At 47.0% G+C, this 18,511-nt stretch overlaps 1 protein-coding gene across 1 annotated transcript in view; it reads right to left on the reverse strand.

Annotated features, from left to right (window-relative positions):
* Positions 1 to 378: 378 nt before the first annotated feature.
* LATS2 (large tumor suppressor kinase 2) overlaps positions 379 to 18,511 on the reverse strand; it is a 74,244-nt gene continuing 56,111 nt past the window's right edge. The window contains 7 exon segments of the mRNA XM_055317409.1: positions 379 to 2,730; positions 5,288 to 5,394; positions 7,179 to 7,361; positions 8,536 to 8,769; positions 8,772 to 9,117; positions 10,450 to 11,864; positions 13,467 to 13,599. Of these exon segments, the coding sequence (XP_055173384.1) occupies positions 2,236 to 2,730; positions 5,288 to 5,394; positions 7,179 to 7,361; positions 8,536 to 8,769; positions 8,772 to 9,117; positions 10,450 to 11,864; positions 13,467 to 13,599 (2,913 nt within the window). The 3' untranslated portion in view covers positions 379 to 2,235.

An 18,511-nucleotide genomic window follows, 5' to 3' on the forward strand; every position in this document is an offset into this window, starting at 1 on the left:
TTTAAACATCTCATGTAGGAGAATGAATTTTGTGACTTATTTTATCACCCACTGTAGGTATCTAATATCCCACCTAAACCACTTGACAAACCTAATGTGCTGTACTTCGTTACTATCTTATGAAAGAGCAGCTAGGTCACAGAACCACACCCTCACCTGGACTTTTTGTGTATAATCTGGAAACTCCTTCTTCCCACATCTATCCCTTCCTTCCTGAGCCAGGACGCTGTCTGGGGAGGCTCCACCCCCTTCCCTCTGGTGATGGCACATCCATCTGCAGTTGGCAATCCTGGCTGCATATGGACCAGGGAGAAACTACACACTGAAAAAGGCAGGAAATGACAAATTCCAGGACAACACAACACCAAGGGATTTGGATTCAAACTTTTAATAATAAATTGTGCCAGTAGAAGCTTTTCAAAGGCAATGATATATCAATAAATAATAGTTAAATTGAGTTCCTGAGAAAGAACCTACCACATGAAAGTATGTCAGAGCGCTGTAAATAACGGGGCGTTACTATAAAATAGCGAAAATACTGACAGTCACGATACAAGCACAGCAGACTTCAGATTTTGCCATTCATACAAATGTAAACCAGTACACAGGAATTGTTTTTTTGTTTGTTTTTTTTTAGTTTAGACATTGATAAACTTATAAGTGTTGTTGCCTAGATATATACTAAATAATGGATACATTATGCTAAAAAATTCAAGGAAAAATATGTGGAATAATATAATGAAAAATATGATGCTTCAGATTTTTAAAAAGCAAAAAAGAATTGAACTTTTTACTCAGATATAAATCACTTTAAATAGGAATCATACTAATTTGAAATAAGGAATATTTTGTGTGTTTATCTATGTAATTATATGTACATCTACACTTCTAAGAAAATATGTATGGCTTAATTAGTTTTTTTTATTCCAATGTCACTTTGAATAATCCTTGCTGTTTTACAAAGATTAGAAAACTGTATTTTTAAAACCAAGTTAAGATTGATACTTCAAAGCACACCAAAAAAAAAAGTGAAAGAATTGAATTTCATCATGGTAATAACACCTCCGTTGTCTATGACAACAGGAGGAATGATGTCACGCAAACCTTTCAGTGCGGGCAGTCTGTTGGCAGTAGGGTGGCAGCTACTGGATTCCACATATCAGCTACGCCAACCAGAGGGTACTGACCAGTGAAATAGTTCTATGATTGACTTAAAATTTTTTGGCATAGCTAAATTAATCCCTTTTGATGTATACAAGTTTCTTACATGACAAATGTCTAAGATCATCCCCCAGAGAATCCAATCATACCCCAGACACACACACAAAAATCACTTCTCAGTTACACATCTGCATTTCTTTAACAAAACAATAAGGGATACAATCACAGCGAGGAAGTCACCCACACAATACGTTATCAGCAAACTGTCTAGAACATCTCATTTAAAGATACTCAGTAAAAACATATTCACAGAACCTGCTGTGAATGGCAAGATATGGTAATTTTATAATAGAAAAACCCTGCTCATGCAGTACTCTCTACACATCAGACATCTGAAATCATACCCACGTAATCACCTTGCTCACACTTTCTATTATACTATAATATGCAAAAAGCAAAAAAAAAAAAAAAAAGCAGCTTTTAACATTATATCACAATTTTGAAATGTGGGAAAAATATAAAACAAAAGCCATTGTGTGAATAAAATGATATCAGTAATATCAGAACAGTGTTATCTTTTTTTTTTTTTTTTACACATTATTGCACAGATTTCTTATCACATGTTCTTCAGTTTTTATGTCTTTTCCTAAATGTGAATAAGTGCTATGGATAAAATACAAATGTAGAAAATAACAGCAGCATGATTTGTCAAAGTTAATCCCTATAATTTAGTAAGAAAAATGGCTATAAACAAAATAAGTGCTCTTTCTAAACTGTACTAAACTTTTTAAAATAATGTTTTAATGCAGTGAAGGTCCTCAAAAGCCAATTCCAATTCAAAGCAATATTGATACCTGCCCCCAACCCCATCAACCAGAATCTGCTAGATTTGAGTCCTTCTTTAAAAAGCTTTTTTGTTTTGGGGGGTTTTGGTGAAGACCAGAACTTCAAGTGAAGTAATGAATGGACTAACTTGAACAACGCTGACATCGACTCTCCATCAGGCCTGTTAGGAAACCAGCTGTTGGCACCCTGGACCTCTGAAGCAGAGCGTCAGGGATACCGATTCACGGTCTACACGTACACAGGCTGGCAACCTTCAGTCTGATCCACCATATCAGAATTTTCCAAATCGGAGTCCTCTGCCTGGGAAGCATCTGCTCCTGAAGGCTTTGGGCATCTAAAGGGATAGCCGTTGTCATCAAAGAACCTTCGGAAAGTGAATTCATAAAATGCGTGCTCAGGGTGTTTATTATTTGGGGAGGTGAGCGTGTCCCAGGCCTTCGTGCTATCTTCACTAGCATCATTCCAAGGGCTTTCTTCATCTACGGGGTCAAAATTTGAGGTGTCCATGGGGTGGCTGATCTTGGGAACATACGGGGCCGGCTGCTTCCGGATGTCACTTGAGAAGTCAATGGCCCCGAAGAATGGGTGGGCCTTCAGGTCATCGGCCCCATTCCTCCCTAGCCGGTGGTCGGCAGCACAGCACAGTTTGGTGATGAGGTCCCGGGCCTCGGGGCTCAGCTTCACCTGGACTGGAATGTGGAGCGTGTTCTCCCAGTTTATTACCTGATGAGACAACAGAACCCAAATTTTCCTTTCTTTTCACATTTTAAGGCCAGTTTAGGGCAGTTCTGAGACAGTATGTGGTGACATGGCTTTCAAATAATTTTACTTTCATGACGGGACAACAGTTAGAACAAACCCAGGAGCAGCAGTTGCAAACCTGAGCAGCTAGGAAAGGCCAGTATGGTTTAGTAAGGGGCTCACAGCTTGAGGCAGGGGGTGATGAAGCCAAATACAGACCAAAAGAGACTGATTTTCTTCTATCAGAAAAAGAGTTTAGCAAAAGAATTTTGTGATTATTATGGCCAACAGATGGTCAACTGAGGTTTTATTTAAAAAAAAAACAACCTCACAGAGGAAAATAAAGGTGACTGAACCAATGGCCCTGGCCTCATGTTCATGACAGTCAACCACACAGAGCAGCCATTGGGATGTTCAGTAAATACATTTGTTATGAAATGCATCTGCTATGAAAAGAAAACCTAAGAGACTTCTCTATTATTTATACTTAGAATCAGGATAAAGCAAGGCCAAGCTAACAGGCCACAGGCTGGGGTGACAGGGCATTGGTAAGGTATGGAGGCAGGTGGGGTATGGGTGGGAGGGCTGGTTCAAACTTGAGTAGTTGTTTTAGTAGATCTAAAACTGTGAAAGTCACAGAAGAAAACATAGGGGAAAATATTCATGACATTGGATTTGGCAAAATTTCTTGTATATGGTACCAAAAAGCACTGGCAACAACAAAGATACATAAAACGGACTTCATCAAAATTTAAAACTTTTATGCATCAAAGGACACCATTAACAGAGTGAAAAGGTAACCCCCAAAAAGGGAGAATATATTTGCAAAGCATATATCTGATCAGGGATTACTGTCCAGAATATAAAATATCATGATCCTAGTGTCCTGGGATCAAGTCCCACATCGGGTTCCCCACAGGGAGCCTGCTTCTCCCACTGCCTATGTCTCTGCCTCTCTATCTGTGTCTCTCGTGAACAAATAAGTAAAATCTTAAAAAAAAAAAAATCCACAATGAGATACCACCTCACACCCACTAGGATGATTACTATTAAAAAACAACAACAACAAATGAAGTAAATGTTGATGAGCATGTGAAGAAACTGGAAGCCTCAAGCACTGATGATGGGAATGTAAAATCATGTAGCCACTGTGGCAAACAGTTTGGTGGTTCCTCAAAAAGTTAAATGTAGAATGACCATATGATCTGGCCATTCCACTTCTGGGTATGTAACCCCAAAAACAAAAGCAGGAACTCAAACAGATACTTGTATATGTACTCATGTTCACAGCAGCATTATTTGCAATCACCAAAAGGTAGAAAAAGCCCAATTGTTCATCACCAGATGCTTGATAAATATATGTGCTATACACATACACTGGAATATTCTTCAGCCTTAAAAAGGGAAGGAAATTCTGACACGTTACAACATGGATGGACCTCGAAGACATGCTAAAGTGAAATAAGCCAGTGGTGAAAGGACAAATACGGTGTTACACTTTTACAGGATACCTAGACTAGGCAACTTCACAGAGAAAAAAGTCAAAGAGAGGTCTGGGGGTGGGAGGAATGGGGAGCTATTGTTTGATGAGCCCAGTTTCTGTTTGGGATGATAAAACTATCTGAAGATAGGTTATGGTTACAGTCGTACAACACTGTGAATGCACTTAATGCCACTCAACTGTAAAATTAAAAATGTTTAAACTGGTAAATTTTATCACAATAAAAAATTGAGTTATCATACAAGCAAATTAGTGAATGGTATGGCAATTCAATTAGGATAGAGATAGTGTCATATTTCATTTTTATTGTTACCAGAGTGAAAACTAAGCCTTCATTCAGGATTTTTCTAAATAAGGGATTATTAATTTAGGGTCTAACATGGACTCTGGGACTTATGAATACTTCAAGAATTTTTAGTGAACACATATTTTGGTGGGTAAGTGCACTGTTCAAAGATGTTCCAAAGATTTTATCAAATTCTCTATTCAGTCCCTCCTAAGAAATCAAATCATTTATTTCAGAGAATAATGGTTATAACTCCAAAACTACTTACTATTAAATGATTATTTCCAATCAATATTAGAAAAATGTACAACTAGCCCAATCACATAGCTGATAATCTGCAAACAATAATGGATATAGTGTATAATGTAGTATAATATCCAAAGAAGTAATTGATTTCTTCAAGTACAGTTCATAAAGTTTTCAGTATTTTTTGCAAGGTAGGCACGTGTGGCAGCAGAGAATGGACATAGAGCCCACCTTTACTGCTTCTCCCTGTTCATAGTTCAAGATGGCGGATGACCAATGGTTCAAGTAAAACTTCAGATATACATAGATATCAAAACACAGGTCTAACTTGGTGGCTTTACTTATTAAAATAAAACTTTTTATACAGGTAATAATAATGATTTAACAACTGACACTCTTCCACTACTCAGAATTAAAGGTCAAATGGTGACCAGAGACTCATGGGTTCACATCAGAAAACCAAGTGTGTTTGCAGCGAGAAGATGCATGGGCTGGTTAGTACCTACCTTCAGTTGGGTTTCCGTGGGGGTAGGGGCCAGAAAGGGTGGCTGTCCCACCAGCATCTCAAAGAGAATCACACCAACACTCCACCAGTCACAGAGCTGAGTGTATCCTGAAAGACAAAGTCTCACTCAATTCCACACAGGTGTGCATTCTTCTCAGAGAAGAGTTTTGCAAAATCCTCAAATGCTAATTTGTCGTTGAAGGGGAAAGCATGTTCAAGCAGCACACATGTCATGTAAAAGGAAAGCAACCAACACAAAATGTGCCTCCCTATATGTGTGGCTCAGAATAGCAGGCTGGGTGGGACACCTGCCAGGGTGGTGACAGTCTTCATGTATTCTCTTATTTTCTACAATTAGTCTGTAATAAACACAGGATGCTTTTATAGTAAGACTTTCTACTTTTAAAAGCCTATTGTTACTGTTAGTAACATCACTAACCGGGATTTTCAGTTCTTAAAGAACTGAAAGACATAAACTAAAATAGGACTAACTGAAAACCAGAAAGTGCTCCACCTGCCAGTCCTGAGGGCTTCCCTGGGAGGCTTGCTAAGTCTGTTTTGGAAGAAGTTGAGGAGTATGAAGAGGAGGGCAAAGAAAACAACTGTCCCCTAAGACCTACTGCGAAGCACTCACAGAGCCAGGCCCTTCCTCACAGAGCTCCCAAGGTGCGGTAGCTGTGGCAGGGCGCCTGCAGCTTGGTCAGGCGAGCCAGCCTCACCAAGGCAGTACAACAGGCCCATTTTTCGATTTTCTCCCACTTGTCCTTCAGAGCTCTGCATCCTAGTCCCAGTCATGCTCAGTCTTGATGTCACCTGATCCTTGCTAAGCTTGAACTGGGCCTTAAGACCTGCCAGCAGCATTTGCTGTGTTCTCCCATCACCCCATCCCCCAGCTCTTCCACCCTGGTCTGGCACTAGAGGTGGCAGGGTAACTTGGATCCCTAGTTCCAAGACTGCACATGTTAGGGTGCTGGAGATACTTCTCACCTCCCACTGTGAGAGGAAGGAGACAATGAGACTTTCCTGTGCGGTAAGGCTGATGTTCACAGCAACCTCTCAAGGTAGTTATTGTTATACCTGTGGCTCTGAGTGGTTAAGTGCTTTGCTTTGGATTTCCACAGCTGACAAAGAAAACTGGAGTAAAACAACACATGTGAAAAGACAGACCACCGATCTCTGGATTTATTATACTGTCACTAAAAGCCCTGCAACTGATCCCTGAAAGGTTCTTCTCGTACTCAATCAAATGTCGTATTTGATAAAACAGAGCATCCACACAGGAGACTAATTCTACTGAACGCTTGTAGTTGCATGTACACCACTGCCCCCAAATCTCACCTTCCAGCACTTCTGGAACAACAGGGGGAGAACTGGAGGGAAACAATACTTATGTCCTGTCATACTTCATAACCAGCTGAATATAACCATAACCAGCTGGTATAAGCAGCTAGGAACTCAGGCAAGGAAGAGTCAAAGCGGGGTCCTGGACGTGTATGGCTTAGGAGACTGAGTAGTGTCCCTGTGCCCTGAGATATGTGTCTGTCAAAACAATGTGGAGAGATTCTCTTGGGTTCTAGATAGAAAGCCCAACCCTACACCCCAACCTAACACTTCCCAGCCAAAGGAGTGAACTAGCAAGACACGTCTAATGGTGTATGTCCTCTTTCACCCCGGAAGCAAGGGCAGTTGCAAAAGACATGAAATACATTGGAGGCTTGTTTGTTAGGGAAATAATTTCGCTCTTGGGCTTCCACAAGTACAAAAATACAATGAGAACATTCAGAGTCTCAGACAGCTGGAGCTGGAAAGACTCTTAGAGGTCATCTGGCTCAACAGGTTTGAAGTAAAGATGGCTGCCAGTTGGGCAGCTGGCTGTGGCTGGAAGCACGCACCTTTTCGGAGGAGCACTTCCGGTGCGATGTAATTTGGGGTCCCAACCAGGGAGTGAGCCAGGCACCTCTGGTGCTGCTTCCTGGCTCTCTGCTCCAGGGTCTTCAGCCTGTCTCCACATCGACAATTAGACACGTCGTCCCAGAGGTCACTCGGCTCCATACTATCCTGTCTGATGTGGCTCCCTTTCATCCAGGAATCAGGGGCAGTGAAGAAGGGAATAAAAAAATGAATTTCCACTATTCAACAATGCAACAAATCTACAATTTCAAAGGGGAAAGTAATTCAGTTCAGCTCCTGACATGTTAAGAGAAAGAATCCTCCCCAACTGTTCTGTAGACTCAAGCCATGAGGTAACACAAACACTACGAACAACAGATGAAGAAATGACAGGAGTTGGGTGCTGTGCAGGGTGATAGTGTGATGCTGAGGGAGCAAAGCTCAGGTAACTGTGGCAATATCGTGCATAGCATGCGAGCCAAAGTCTACTACCTGTCTGACATGACATGTTTCAAGATGAGCGTGGAAAAGCATGAGAGGTATTAAAAAATATAAACAAAAGTGACTTTAATGCCAGAATGAATGGCATTAATGGGAATGAATTAAATTAGGATTAGTTTTGAGTTGAAAAATAGAAGCATGAAGCTCGGTTGAAATGAGCATGCAACTCTTAATCTCAGGGTTGAGTTCGAGCCCCACATTGGGTGTAGAGATTACATTTAAAAAAATTTTTTTTTAAATAAAAGGCTGAGCCATGGTATTAAAATGACTATTTCAAGAAATTGAGCCATAAATAAGATAATGGCCAGCAGGACTGCAAAAGATGGAGTTAACCTATACCTACACTTAGAGATACCTATAGAAAAAAAATCACGTTAGCTATAAGAAGAGGACTCTTGGGAGGCTGTAAGGCTTAGTTTTTAAGGCTCATTTTATAAGGGCAGAGCGATGGTTCCCAACCAAGGACCACACCCCACAGCCTATTGTCCTAAAAATACTATAATAAAACTTGCATCTCCTTCAGGAAGAAAAGGATGTCATATCAAATTATAAAATAATGGAAAACAGGTAATTTCAAAATGATCAGGAGCCACCAGGATGGGAAAGCATTGCCTTAGTTCAGTTATGTCTAGATGTAGAAAGTGGATGTGGCGGGCAGCCCCGGTGGCTCAGCGGTTTAGCGCCACCTTCAGCCCAGGGTGTGATCCTGGAGACCCGGGATTGAGTCCCACATGGGGCTTCCGGCATGGAGCCTGCTTCTCCCTCTACCTGTGTCTTTGCCTTTCTCTGTGTCTCTCATGAATAAATAAAATCTTAAAAAAAAAAAAAAAAGTGGATGTGGCACATCTGAGACAATACCTTTCTGGTAGTATTTGGAATTGTGAGTCCATCTGAACCCAGTGCAGAGGCCAAAATCTGTCAGTTTGATGTGACCATCAAGATCTATCAAAATGTTGTCTGGCTTGATGTCTCGGTGGATGAAGCCCATTTTATGGACACTCTCAATGGCTAGAGTCAACTCTGCGATGTAGAACCGGGCCAGGTGCTCGGGGAAGACCTCCATCCGGATCAGCAGGCTCATCATATCCCCCCTGGGATGTAGTCCATCACAAAGTACAGGCTGTCCTTGTCTTGGAAGGAGTAGTAGAGTTTGACCACCCACTCATTGTCCGCCTCGGCCAGGATGTCCCTCTCAGCCTTGACATGGGCCACCTGATTTCGGTTCAGGACATCCTTCTTCCTCAGGGTCTTCATGGCGTATAGGGCATGAGTGTCCACCTTACAAGCAAGGCACACTTCTCCAAAGGCACCGATCCCCAGGGTTTTGATTTTCACAAACATGGACTTGTCCATTTTGGCCCTCTTCAGCCTGTTGTAATTAGACTCCTTCTGGTAGAGGATCTTTCTCATCTGTTCCTGCTCAGCTTCACAAAGTCCAGCCTGTGGAGAAGGAAAACAAGGAAGTCACATTATTGGTCACATGATAGGAAACAGGTGGGGTGGGAGACCCTAGAACTGAGACAGTCCTAACTTAATTTTCATATTTAAGAACACTGAATAGGTCCAGTATACTACACAAGCAACTTGTTTGTTCTTTATATGCTTATGTAGACACACATCTGGAATCTAAAGGGAAGATAAAACAGGTGAAATTACTTCCTTTTTAGGCTCTAAAGGAAACCTCTATAAATAAAAATTTTTGAAAAGGGGACCACAAAGTTCCTGGAATTCTAAGAGCAATCTAATAATTGAATAGCTCAAGGAAAATGGGAACAAAGAAAAATCAATGAAAATGGGAGAGCAGAAAGAGCACAGATTTTTAGAATTTGCAATGATTGGCTTTGTGTGATTTCAATTTACTGTAACATTTTAATTTAAATCATTTCCTTAATAACCTTCTCTAGCAGATTACTGTCAACTAAGGTACATTTAAAATATTTGCTGGGGGACGCCTGGGTGGCTCAGCGGTTGAGCGTCTGCCTTCGGCTCAGGGCATTATCCTGGAGTCCCAGGATCCAGTCCTACATCAGGCTCCCTGCACAAAGTCTGCTTCTCCCTCTGCCTATGTCTCTGCTTCTCTGTCTCAGTGTCTCTCATGAATAAATAAAATATTAAAACATATATATGTATTTGCTGGGTGTCTGGGAGGCTGTCAGTTAAGCATCTGCCTTGGGCTCAGGTCATGATCTCCGGGTCCTGAGATGGAGTCATGCATTGGGCTCCCTGCTCAGTAGGGAGTCTGCTTCTCCCTTTCCCTCTGGCTTTTGCCTCTTCCCCTGTTGTGCTCCCTCTGTCCCTCTCCCAAATAAATAAAATCTTAAAAAAAATATATTATTTGCTAATTATAGAATTAAAGGATAAATAGATTGTTACCAGATATATTTTTCTTTATAAATCCCACAATTTCAATTTATAAAATCTCAAACTTTGTTTCTACCCTTTCAAAGTGTTTAAGTACCAGTTACTAAAATTTGACAAATTTTGTTAATAAATAAGGACTGACCCTAAAAATCGATCTGGCAATCTGCCTGTTGGGGGAATCATGCACAGTGTTCACCGCTCACCTGCAGAGTCAGGGTGAATGTGCAACAGATCCAGCAACATCTGTGACATTGCCAAGGTGTTCGCCTATAACCCACCATCAGCCCGTGAGACGAATTGTTTGTAATAAAGGCGCATAAAGCAGAAACAGAAATGGGATTCTGCTGTAATTCCCATTACCACTTTAGGAAAGAACCAGGGCCCAATGATAAGGACATAATGAGAAATTACTTTCGCCATTTCCTGCTCCAGCTGTAACCTTCGGTTGACCTTCTGCTGGTAGGTTTTTATGACGTTTTCCACATGCTGCTCCATGAAGAACTTAAACGCGTATGGGGAGTAGCTCTTGATGCGGGACTCCCTCTTCTCTTCATCTCTGCTGTTTTTCCGAACAGGAACAGGAGAGGTCTGAATCTGCTTTTTATCCTTTCCTGCTTTGTCCCCTTTGGCGCTCTTGTGGCTCTTGTCAGTCTTGTCAGCAGGCTCGGCAGCCTGGCTCCCACGGAGGCTCTGCTCCAGGCCCACGCACAGGCTGTCCACATCGTACTGTTCGGACTTACTGCGGAGTAGCAGGTGTTTGGGATAGGGCGGGGGTGGGCACCTCAGGTCTGGGCTGCCATAGTCAACGTCCAGCGGGTACGCACTGGCGCCCCCCAGGGGCAGAGGGTGCTCATCCTTGGCGTCCAGACCCTCGGCTCCAGAGGGGGTGGGTGCTGGCACCCAGGCTGGGTGGGAGGGCCCCACAGCCGTCTGAGGCTCGGGCCGCATCACCCTCACACTCTTCACTGGGTGCAGGATGTGGGCGGCTGTCACAGCTGTGATGGTGTTGGGGGAGGGCATGGACGGCTCTGTCTTGCTGGGCACTCCTGCCCGGATGGGCACGGCCACTGGCTGCTGGTGGTTGTTGAAGGAGTTGGTTCTGCTAGGGACAGGGCCTTCTGGCAGGAATGCCACGTGCTGGCGGGCTGGCGCCTCCAGGCCTGGCTTCTGAAGAGAGTCACGGCGGGACAGGGTAGAGGATTGCCACTGCTGGACAGAAGGGCTGCTCAGGTCATATAGGTCCACGTTGAGGCTGTTTCTGGAGGGTGTCATCAGACTCTGGGGGGGGCTGTCGCTGGTGAACACCTGGCCTCTGGAGCCCAGCATGTGCACCTGGTGGGCCTGCTTGTGGTGCGGGTGGGGCATGTACAGACCTGTCGGTGTTCCCGTGGGCGGGAACGCATGGCCGGCCCCAGGCTGCCCACCTGGGCCCTTGGCAGCCAGATTTGCATAAGCTCCGGCCTCCTTGTTTTGGAAGGAGGGGCTGCGCTGGATGCCATAGCCCAGCGGCTCCCCAGGCACCAGCAGGTGTGGCCTATAGTGGGGGCCTTGCAGCGGGAGGGCTTGGCCCCCAGGGCCAGCCACTGGGAAGCTCATGCCCGCGGCCTCCATGTTTGCGGCATAGCCTTTGGGCTGGTGCTGATGGCCACTGGGCACACTGTGAGTGCTTCCAGTGAAGAGAAAGTCCATGTACTGGCGAGGCACCTCCTCCAGTGTGCTGCCACCCTCGTAGGCTGCCGCACTCATCTGATGGTAGGGTGGGAAAGGGTCACCTGTTCCTTCAAAGCTTGGCCTCCGTGGTACAGAGGCTGGTACGGTTCCCTTTCCTGCAGAGAACAGAAGAGGGACATGGCATTAGTGGGGAGCCTGTGCAGCTGGTCTGTCTCTTGCAGACTGGCCCCGCCTGCCTGCAGTGTCCTTGGGGCTGGCCCTGCTGCAGGCTCTTCCATGAGCCCAGGCCCTCTGGAAGGCCCTTTGACAAAGGCTGAACTCTGCTGTGGGCAGATCCTGGGGAACTTCTGGGTCACAGGCTCTGCCCTGCCCCCCGAGGTCCCTCACAGGGATACCTGGCAGAGCCGAGAACCTCTACAGACATCAGCTAGTGCAGAAGCACAGACAAACAATGACTGTCTTCCTGGGCTAAGAAGATGCATCAGTGAATACACATCAGAGGCAAATGTAGACGAAAATCATAACAGATTTGGGCCTGCATTTCCCTTTGGGGCTCTGCCCCAAGACAGACTCTGGGACTCTAAGAATCTTGACAGGGATAGCCGGCAGGCAACGGTTTAAGGGTCTTCTATCAACAAGAAAACAAGAGTTTGTGCCCTCTTAACAAAGACACAATTTCTCACTCAACAGAGGAAGGGAGTTTTATCAAAGATCTACCACAAAATAAGGAAAGCCCTTTTTGCTAAATATCCTAAATCCCTTATCATGCCCAGGGACCTCAGGTACCAAAAATTGTCCCTCCCATTTGCTCTATCCTCAAAAAGGAACATTCACTGACAGCCAATGAGGCAGAGCATTTGGTGCTGATGCCTCTGGCCCTTCCCAGGGGATACTGAGGGGCTGTCTAGGCCACTGCCTACAGCCTCCAGGCTGGAGAGACGTCTGCCAGCCTGCTCTGAGGCTACAGTGTGAGAAATCACTGTATTTTAAAGTCAATGAAATAGGGGCACCTGGGTGGCTCGGTCGGTTAAGCAACTTCGTTTGGCCCCAGTCATGGTCCCAGGGTCCCAGGATTATCCCTGCACCAGGCTCCCTGCTCAGTGGGGAGTCTGCTTCTCCTTCCTCCTCCTGTTGTACTCACTCTCTCTCAAATAGATAAAATCTTTTTAAAAATCTTAAAAAAAAAAAAAATCAAGGAAATAAACCTCCCTTTTCAAAGACTCCCTCACAGGCCCAAGAGAAAGTAAAAAGAACATTTTTCTTTTAATTTTTATTTATTTATGATAGTCACACAGTGAGAGAGAGAGGCAGAGACACAGGCAGAGGGAGAAGCAGGTTCCATGCACTGGGAGCCTGACATGGGATTCGATCCCGGGTCTCCAGGATCGCGCCCTGGGCCAAAGGCAAGCGCCAAACCACTGCGCCACCAAGGGATCCCCAAAAAGAACATTTTAAAACTCACTCTCTGCTAGGTTGCCTAACTTTACTATCCAGTGAGTTCTTCAAACTCCATAAAAAAAAAATATGTATACAACCCCCGCCCCCCAGAAAGTACCAGAGGCTATTTCAGGACCCAGGTAAGTCCCATGATCTGCCACCTGTTGCTTCTCTTTTCAGGGCCCAAATGCAGAGCAGGGCAGGCCCAGCTCACTGGTAAGGGCAGTGAGTGCCAACAGATAATGCACTGACCAGGGCCACACTGGACCTCACTTCCTGCAAACCGTCTTCACCCACAGTGCAGCAAGGTCTGAGCTCACCTGGGGAGGTCTGCTTAATGACTCGCACTATCTGCTCATTCCTGGGGTCCAGGTAGCCCATCTTGCTGATGTACTCCAGGGCGGCCTCGATGCTCCGGCTGCCAGTCTGCTTGAGGGCCCTGCCTGCCATCTCCTGGGAGGAAAGCACACAGATGAATGGGAGGTCTCAATGTGTGTCATCTTGACACAAAGCTATGCAGGGACTTCTATTCTCGCCCTGCTCAGGACTGTTGTGATATCTGCCTCTGTGCCTGCTGGGGTCTGTGACGTGCCGCAGACAAGTCTCAGAACGAGCACAGTTGGCCACATGTCCTCAGGTGCTTCATGACCAAAGCCTAACACACACTAACCCATAGGCTATTTATTGTATGTCACAAACACACAGGAATTTTGATGGGTGGACCTGAAAGAATCCTAAGTTCTGCTTCTCCTTAGGAAACTTCTGTGATTGGACTGATAAATCCTGCTTTGGGATTGGGGGAGACTGGGTGATGGGCACTGAGGTGGGCACTTGACGGGATCAGCACTGGGTGTTATTCTATATGTTGGCAAATTGAATACCAATAAAAAATAAATTTATTTAAGAAATAAAAATAAAAAATAAAAGAACCAATGTGATAACGCGCCCCCCCCCCAAAAAAAAAAATCCTACTTTGGGAGTAAACCTAAAACTAGAACAGTTTAATGTGAACAACGGTTGAAGTCCAAGACCCTAGCTTAACCCCAGCTGACCCCCAGGCTAACTGGGAGGAGGAGTGGCCCCCCTCGTGCCCCCTGAAGGAGGGGAGGGTTGCCAGGGTCGATAATAAAGAGCTTGCTGGATGCCTACTGTTTCCAGTGCCCTGTGCTGGCTACAGTAGCTGGGAACTTGCACATGGGCTCCTGATCTAATAGAAGAGAAGACAGGCCCCAAAGGAGCCCTTGGAGCAGGACCCAGCACAGGACAAGCCCCCTAAAACTGCCTGTGGGATGAACAAGAGACAGAAGCTGGCGACTAGCTACCATGGGAGACACAGCAGCCGAGGGTCAGAGGAGATGGACTCCTTCTGCTGAGAGAGAGGGCATCAGGGACTGTTTGTGGAGGAGACAGAGACATAGATGACCCCTCAAGGACAGACAGAATTTGGGTAGACAGAGAGCCCAGGAGAGAAAAGGTATTCTTGGTAGGTGGAACCATCGGAGTATAGGACAGGGGGCACAGAATGGGCAGAGTGGCAGGCACCGAGAAGGGGCATTAGAGACAGCAGAGGGGGGCTCGGGCTGGGGCCAGACTGTGCCCAGGCCTGCTCCTAGTTGAAAGCAGTTATGGAGGCTTTTCAACAGGGGGACATGGGGCAATGAGAAGATCAGTTTGGGGCAGAGAGACAATAAGCAGATTCTCAAGTTGGAGAGATAAAACAGGCCAGAGTAGACAGTAGACAGGAGGGGACACAGCACCTGCTGGTTGGCTCAGCAGAGCTGTGGGCAAATGGGACGGGTGGCGGAGGGGAGAGAAAGCCTCAGAGCCCAGCCTCCTGGAGGCAAGGACAGAACAGCCATGTCGAGGCAGCAAATGGAGCATGTATGGAAGGGAACACAGCACTGTGAAGGGGGAGGGCAGGCCAGTGAGGAGGAAGAAACAATGCAGTAGGGGTGGTGACAGGAGATGAGAAGGGTTCCGACGGCTTAAGGGATGGGAAAGCATGGCAAAGGGAATCTCGGGGCTCAGACAGGAGAGAGGAGAAGGGGTGAGGGTGTGGGAAGACCTCAGAATGACAAGAAGAAAGCTCGGGGTATTTCTGGGCAGGCAGACTGTGGCTGCGCTAGCACAGGGCCACTCTGGGGAAACAGTACTTGTCCCCGACTCAGAATGAGCCAGCCTCCTGAGCTTCCCAGCCCAGCGCCTTTCCAGGCTGACTCCCAACAGACCACTGTGCTCCCAATGGCCCTCGGCCAGGCATCACACCCCCAGGACCTTTATCAGACCAACATGTCCGTCGGTCCATCTGTCTCCTCCTCCAGGACTGGGCGCACATCCTGGGGCCTGCAGCCCACAGTACCTGAGGCTATACCTGGCGGCTGGCCACGACAGCACAAGTGACTTCAGCGCTCACTACCCCCCTGGTGACAGCATACTCCAGCCAAGCTTTCCATTCCCAGCGATTCCCGCCTTGTGGCAGGACAAAGCACATGTGCCTATACTCCTGCTGACGCCAAGAGAGCAAGGGTGCGAGCGGGGGGCGCGGTCAGGCTGCCTGGGGGCCGTGGCGGAGAGGAAGAGGCAGCTTTCGAGGCAGACGGAGACCTGGGAGTAAGAACAGGGCTGGTGTTTGAAAGCGAGCAGGCGTGTAAAGTGCCGTGGGGCTGTTGAGAGGGAGGCGCACGAGCCAACAGGGTGATGCCTCACCTGCAGGCGGGAGGTAACGCTTCGGCCTCCCCGCCTCAGGGCTGCGTTATGCGATGAGGTCACGTCTGCAGAGAACTCTCAACAGCTCCGAGAAAAACATGGTATAAGGCCACATCTTATCAGGATCGCCCTGGAGCTTCTGGCGCCCGTTTAAACACTGCGCCCTTGGGAGCTGACCCTAACCAGCACGCGCTGGGTCTGCACCACCACCACCGTCTGCATCTCCCGGGGGTGACCCGCCAGCCATGCTCACTGCTTCGGCACCCGCCCATCGGCAGGGAAGTGCGGACTCCCAGCCTTCGGTCAGGGGGGTGATCCTGGGGACCCGGGATCGAGTCGTCCCAGGGATCGAGTCCCGTGCTGAGCTCCCTGCATGGGGTCTGCTTCTCCCTCTGCCTGTGTCTCTGCCTCTTTCTTTCTCTCCTTCTGTGTCTCTCATGAGTAAATAAAATAATAATAATAAATTATTTGACCCTGTCAAATAATTCAGGTCAGTTGTGTCTCGACCTTGTCTGTTTCTCATCTTCATTTGGCAACTAAGTAGTTTCTATACATTAATTCTTGGGAGATGCTACATACACATACACCCAGGTCGTACAGCTGGAGGAAACCCAGGATCGTTTACAAATCCACCGGGAATAGGCACCCCGTCGCTGATCCAGCCTCACTGTCTGCTGTGGACTGCAAACAGGCTCAAGCAGACATCAGTGGTGCTAAACCCATCTAACAGCACGACCTGCTTGCGGCACCACTGCTGTGTGCGACCTCTCTGAAGCTCCACGTGACTCTAGTTCTCAGACATCCTGCCACAGCCTGAGGTGGCTCCAAACGTGCTTAGGGAGCAATGCAGAGAAACGGACGCCTCCCGCATCCCTACATGGTTTCCAGGGGCTGGGCGTGGCTGCCTGGTGGGAGAAGACATGGGCTTCTCCCCCAAAGGTCAGATGCCCCTCCTGGCACAGGTCAAGGGTTATGGTGGGGCCAAGGGCGCCCTCATATACAGTATTTCTAATGCACCCAAGAATGCCCAAATTCTGCCCCAGAGCTTAGGCACTTTCCCTGGATGGTATGTGCTCAGACACTGGCATATTTATGTGCCATGTGTCCACACTCTAAGCATCCTGCACGGACTAGTACACACCAGCCCCCCTCGCCTCTTTCTCTGGCAGCACACACCCATGTCCCATCTGCCTCTGGACTATCTCTTCATCTTACCTATCCCTGCACCCTCCACCCCACCACACACACGCGTGCTCCTCTGTAGCTTGTGCTCCATGACAAGGCCCACCCCACTCATTCACAGGAGCTGTGGAAACAAAGGTATCATCTTCCAACCATTACTAGGACCTGCCTGAAAGCATCAGTTTTCCCACAGAGCTTTTTTCAGTGAATACCTTCCACAGAAGTGCTCCACGAGAAGCCTTGCCTCCAAGGCAGATCTGGGATGGATTTGGGCTCTGTGAGCCCCATGGCTGGTGGGCCACCTGTCCCATGCACCCTCCTTCGGTGCAGGACAGGGTTTCCACAGAGTTCAAGGGAAACAATGAGGGGGTGGGCCAGGCCCCGGGCGGGTAGAGGTGCCCCCCACCCCTGCGAGCTGCTGCCATGGAGCCCGCAGTGCCCACACCAGTCAGGAAGTCCAGCCCCAGACCCCAACTTTGTCTGGGGCTCACGGCACTTCTGTGTGTCCTACTGCCCCTTTCACTCTACCCCTTGTTTCAATGTGCCATTTCACAAAACTGCTCACCCATTTCCAATGGACTAATGAAGAAACAAAACTACTGATCAGCCTGTTATCAAATTCATATGACAATTACTGGGAGAAAGAAACACACCCCAAGATACAACTAACAACAGCTAAAAGCACCTATTGCAAGGATTAATGGTGACTGCCCTTGACAGAAGGGCGACTTACTACCCGAAAAATGAAACCTGGGAGGCATTGACATGGCAGAAACGGTGGCCACTTACAGCTTGGAAACAAAAACATGCAGTGACTGATACGGTCAAAAGCGGATCATGAATCCAATCTTCACTGTAAACTTCAAATGCAAAATACTTGGTTTTGTTGAAAATAAAAAAGTAAAAACGGAAACTACTGTAAATTATTTAACTTCTAAACCTAACATGGGAACTGACAGATGATGACCTTAAGCAAGTTGCAGAAGCTTCATTTCCCACACTGTCCCCAACTTGTAGGGAGTTTTCCTGCCACTTGCTGCCCACAGGAGCCCAGACTCCTCTGTGTGCTAGACTTTCCGCAGACCCCACCCCATATGTTGCGTGGAGCAGCTGGCTCAATTCCAAGGTACATCATTCCCCTCCTAGGAGGGAAGGCTGGGGGCAGGAGGGGACAGCGACCAAAGAGAGCAAAAAGCCTGTGCACAGTCAGCGGGATGGCAAGAAGCTGGCCTGAGGAGATTGAGGGGATGAAGCTAATAAAGCCCGGCATCAGGGCCCTGAAGCCATGCTCAGGGGCTTGGTCCTCCACTTCTTTCTCAGGAACTCACCAGCATCTAAGAGTCCTGATCTAGAACTGTGGCTATTTCAAGCATAAAACCCACTCCAGAAGAGGCTGCAGGGTGGCAGAGCCTTGGCGTGGGGCATGGAGCCAAGTGCCTGGCTTCACCCTGCCCCCTGTCACACAGCAGCTGTTTGA

The sequence above is a fragment of the Nyctereutes procyonoides genome, unplaced genomic scaffold, assembly GCF_905146905.1.
Source record: "Nyctereutes procyonoides isolate TBG_1078 unplaced genomic scaffold, NYPRO_anot_genome, whole genome shotgun sequence".
Lineage (NCBI taxonomy): Eukaryota > Metazoa > Chordata > Mammalia > Carnivora > Canidae > Nyctereutes > Nyctereutes procyonoides.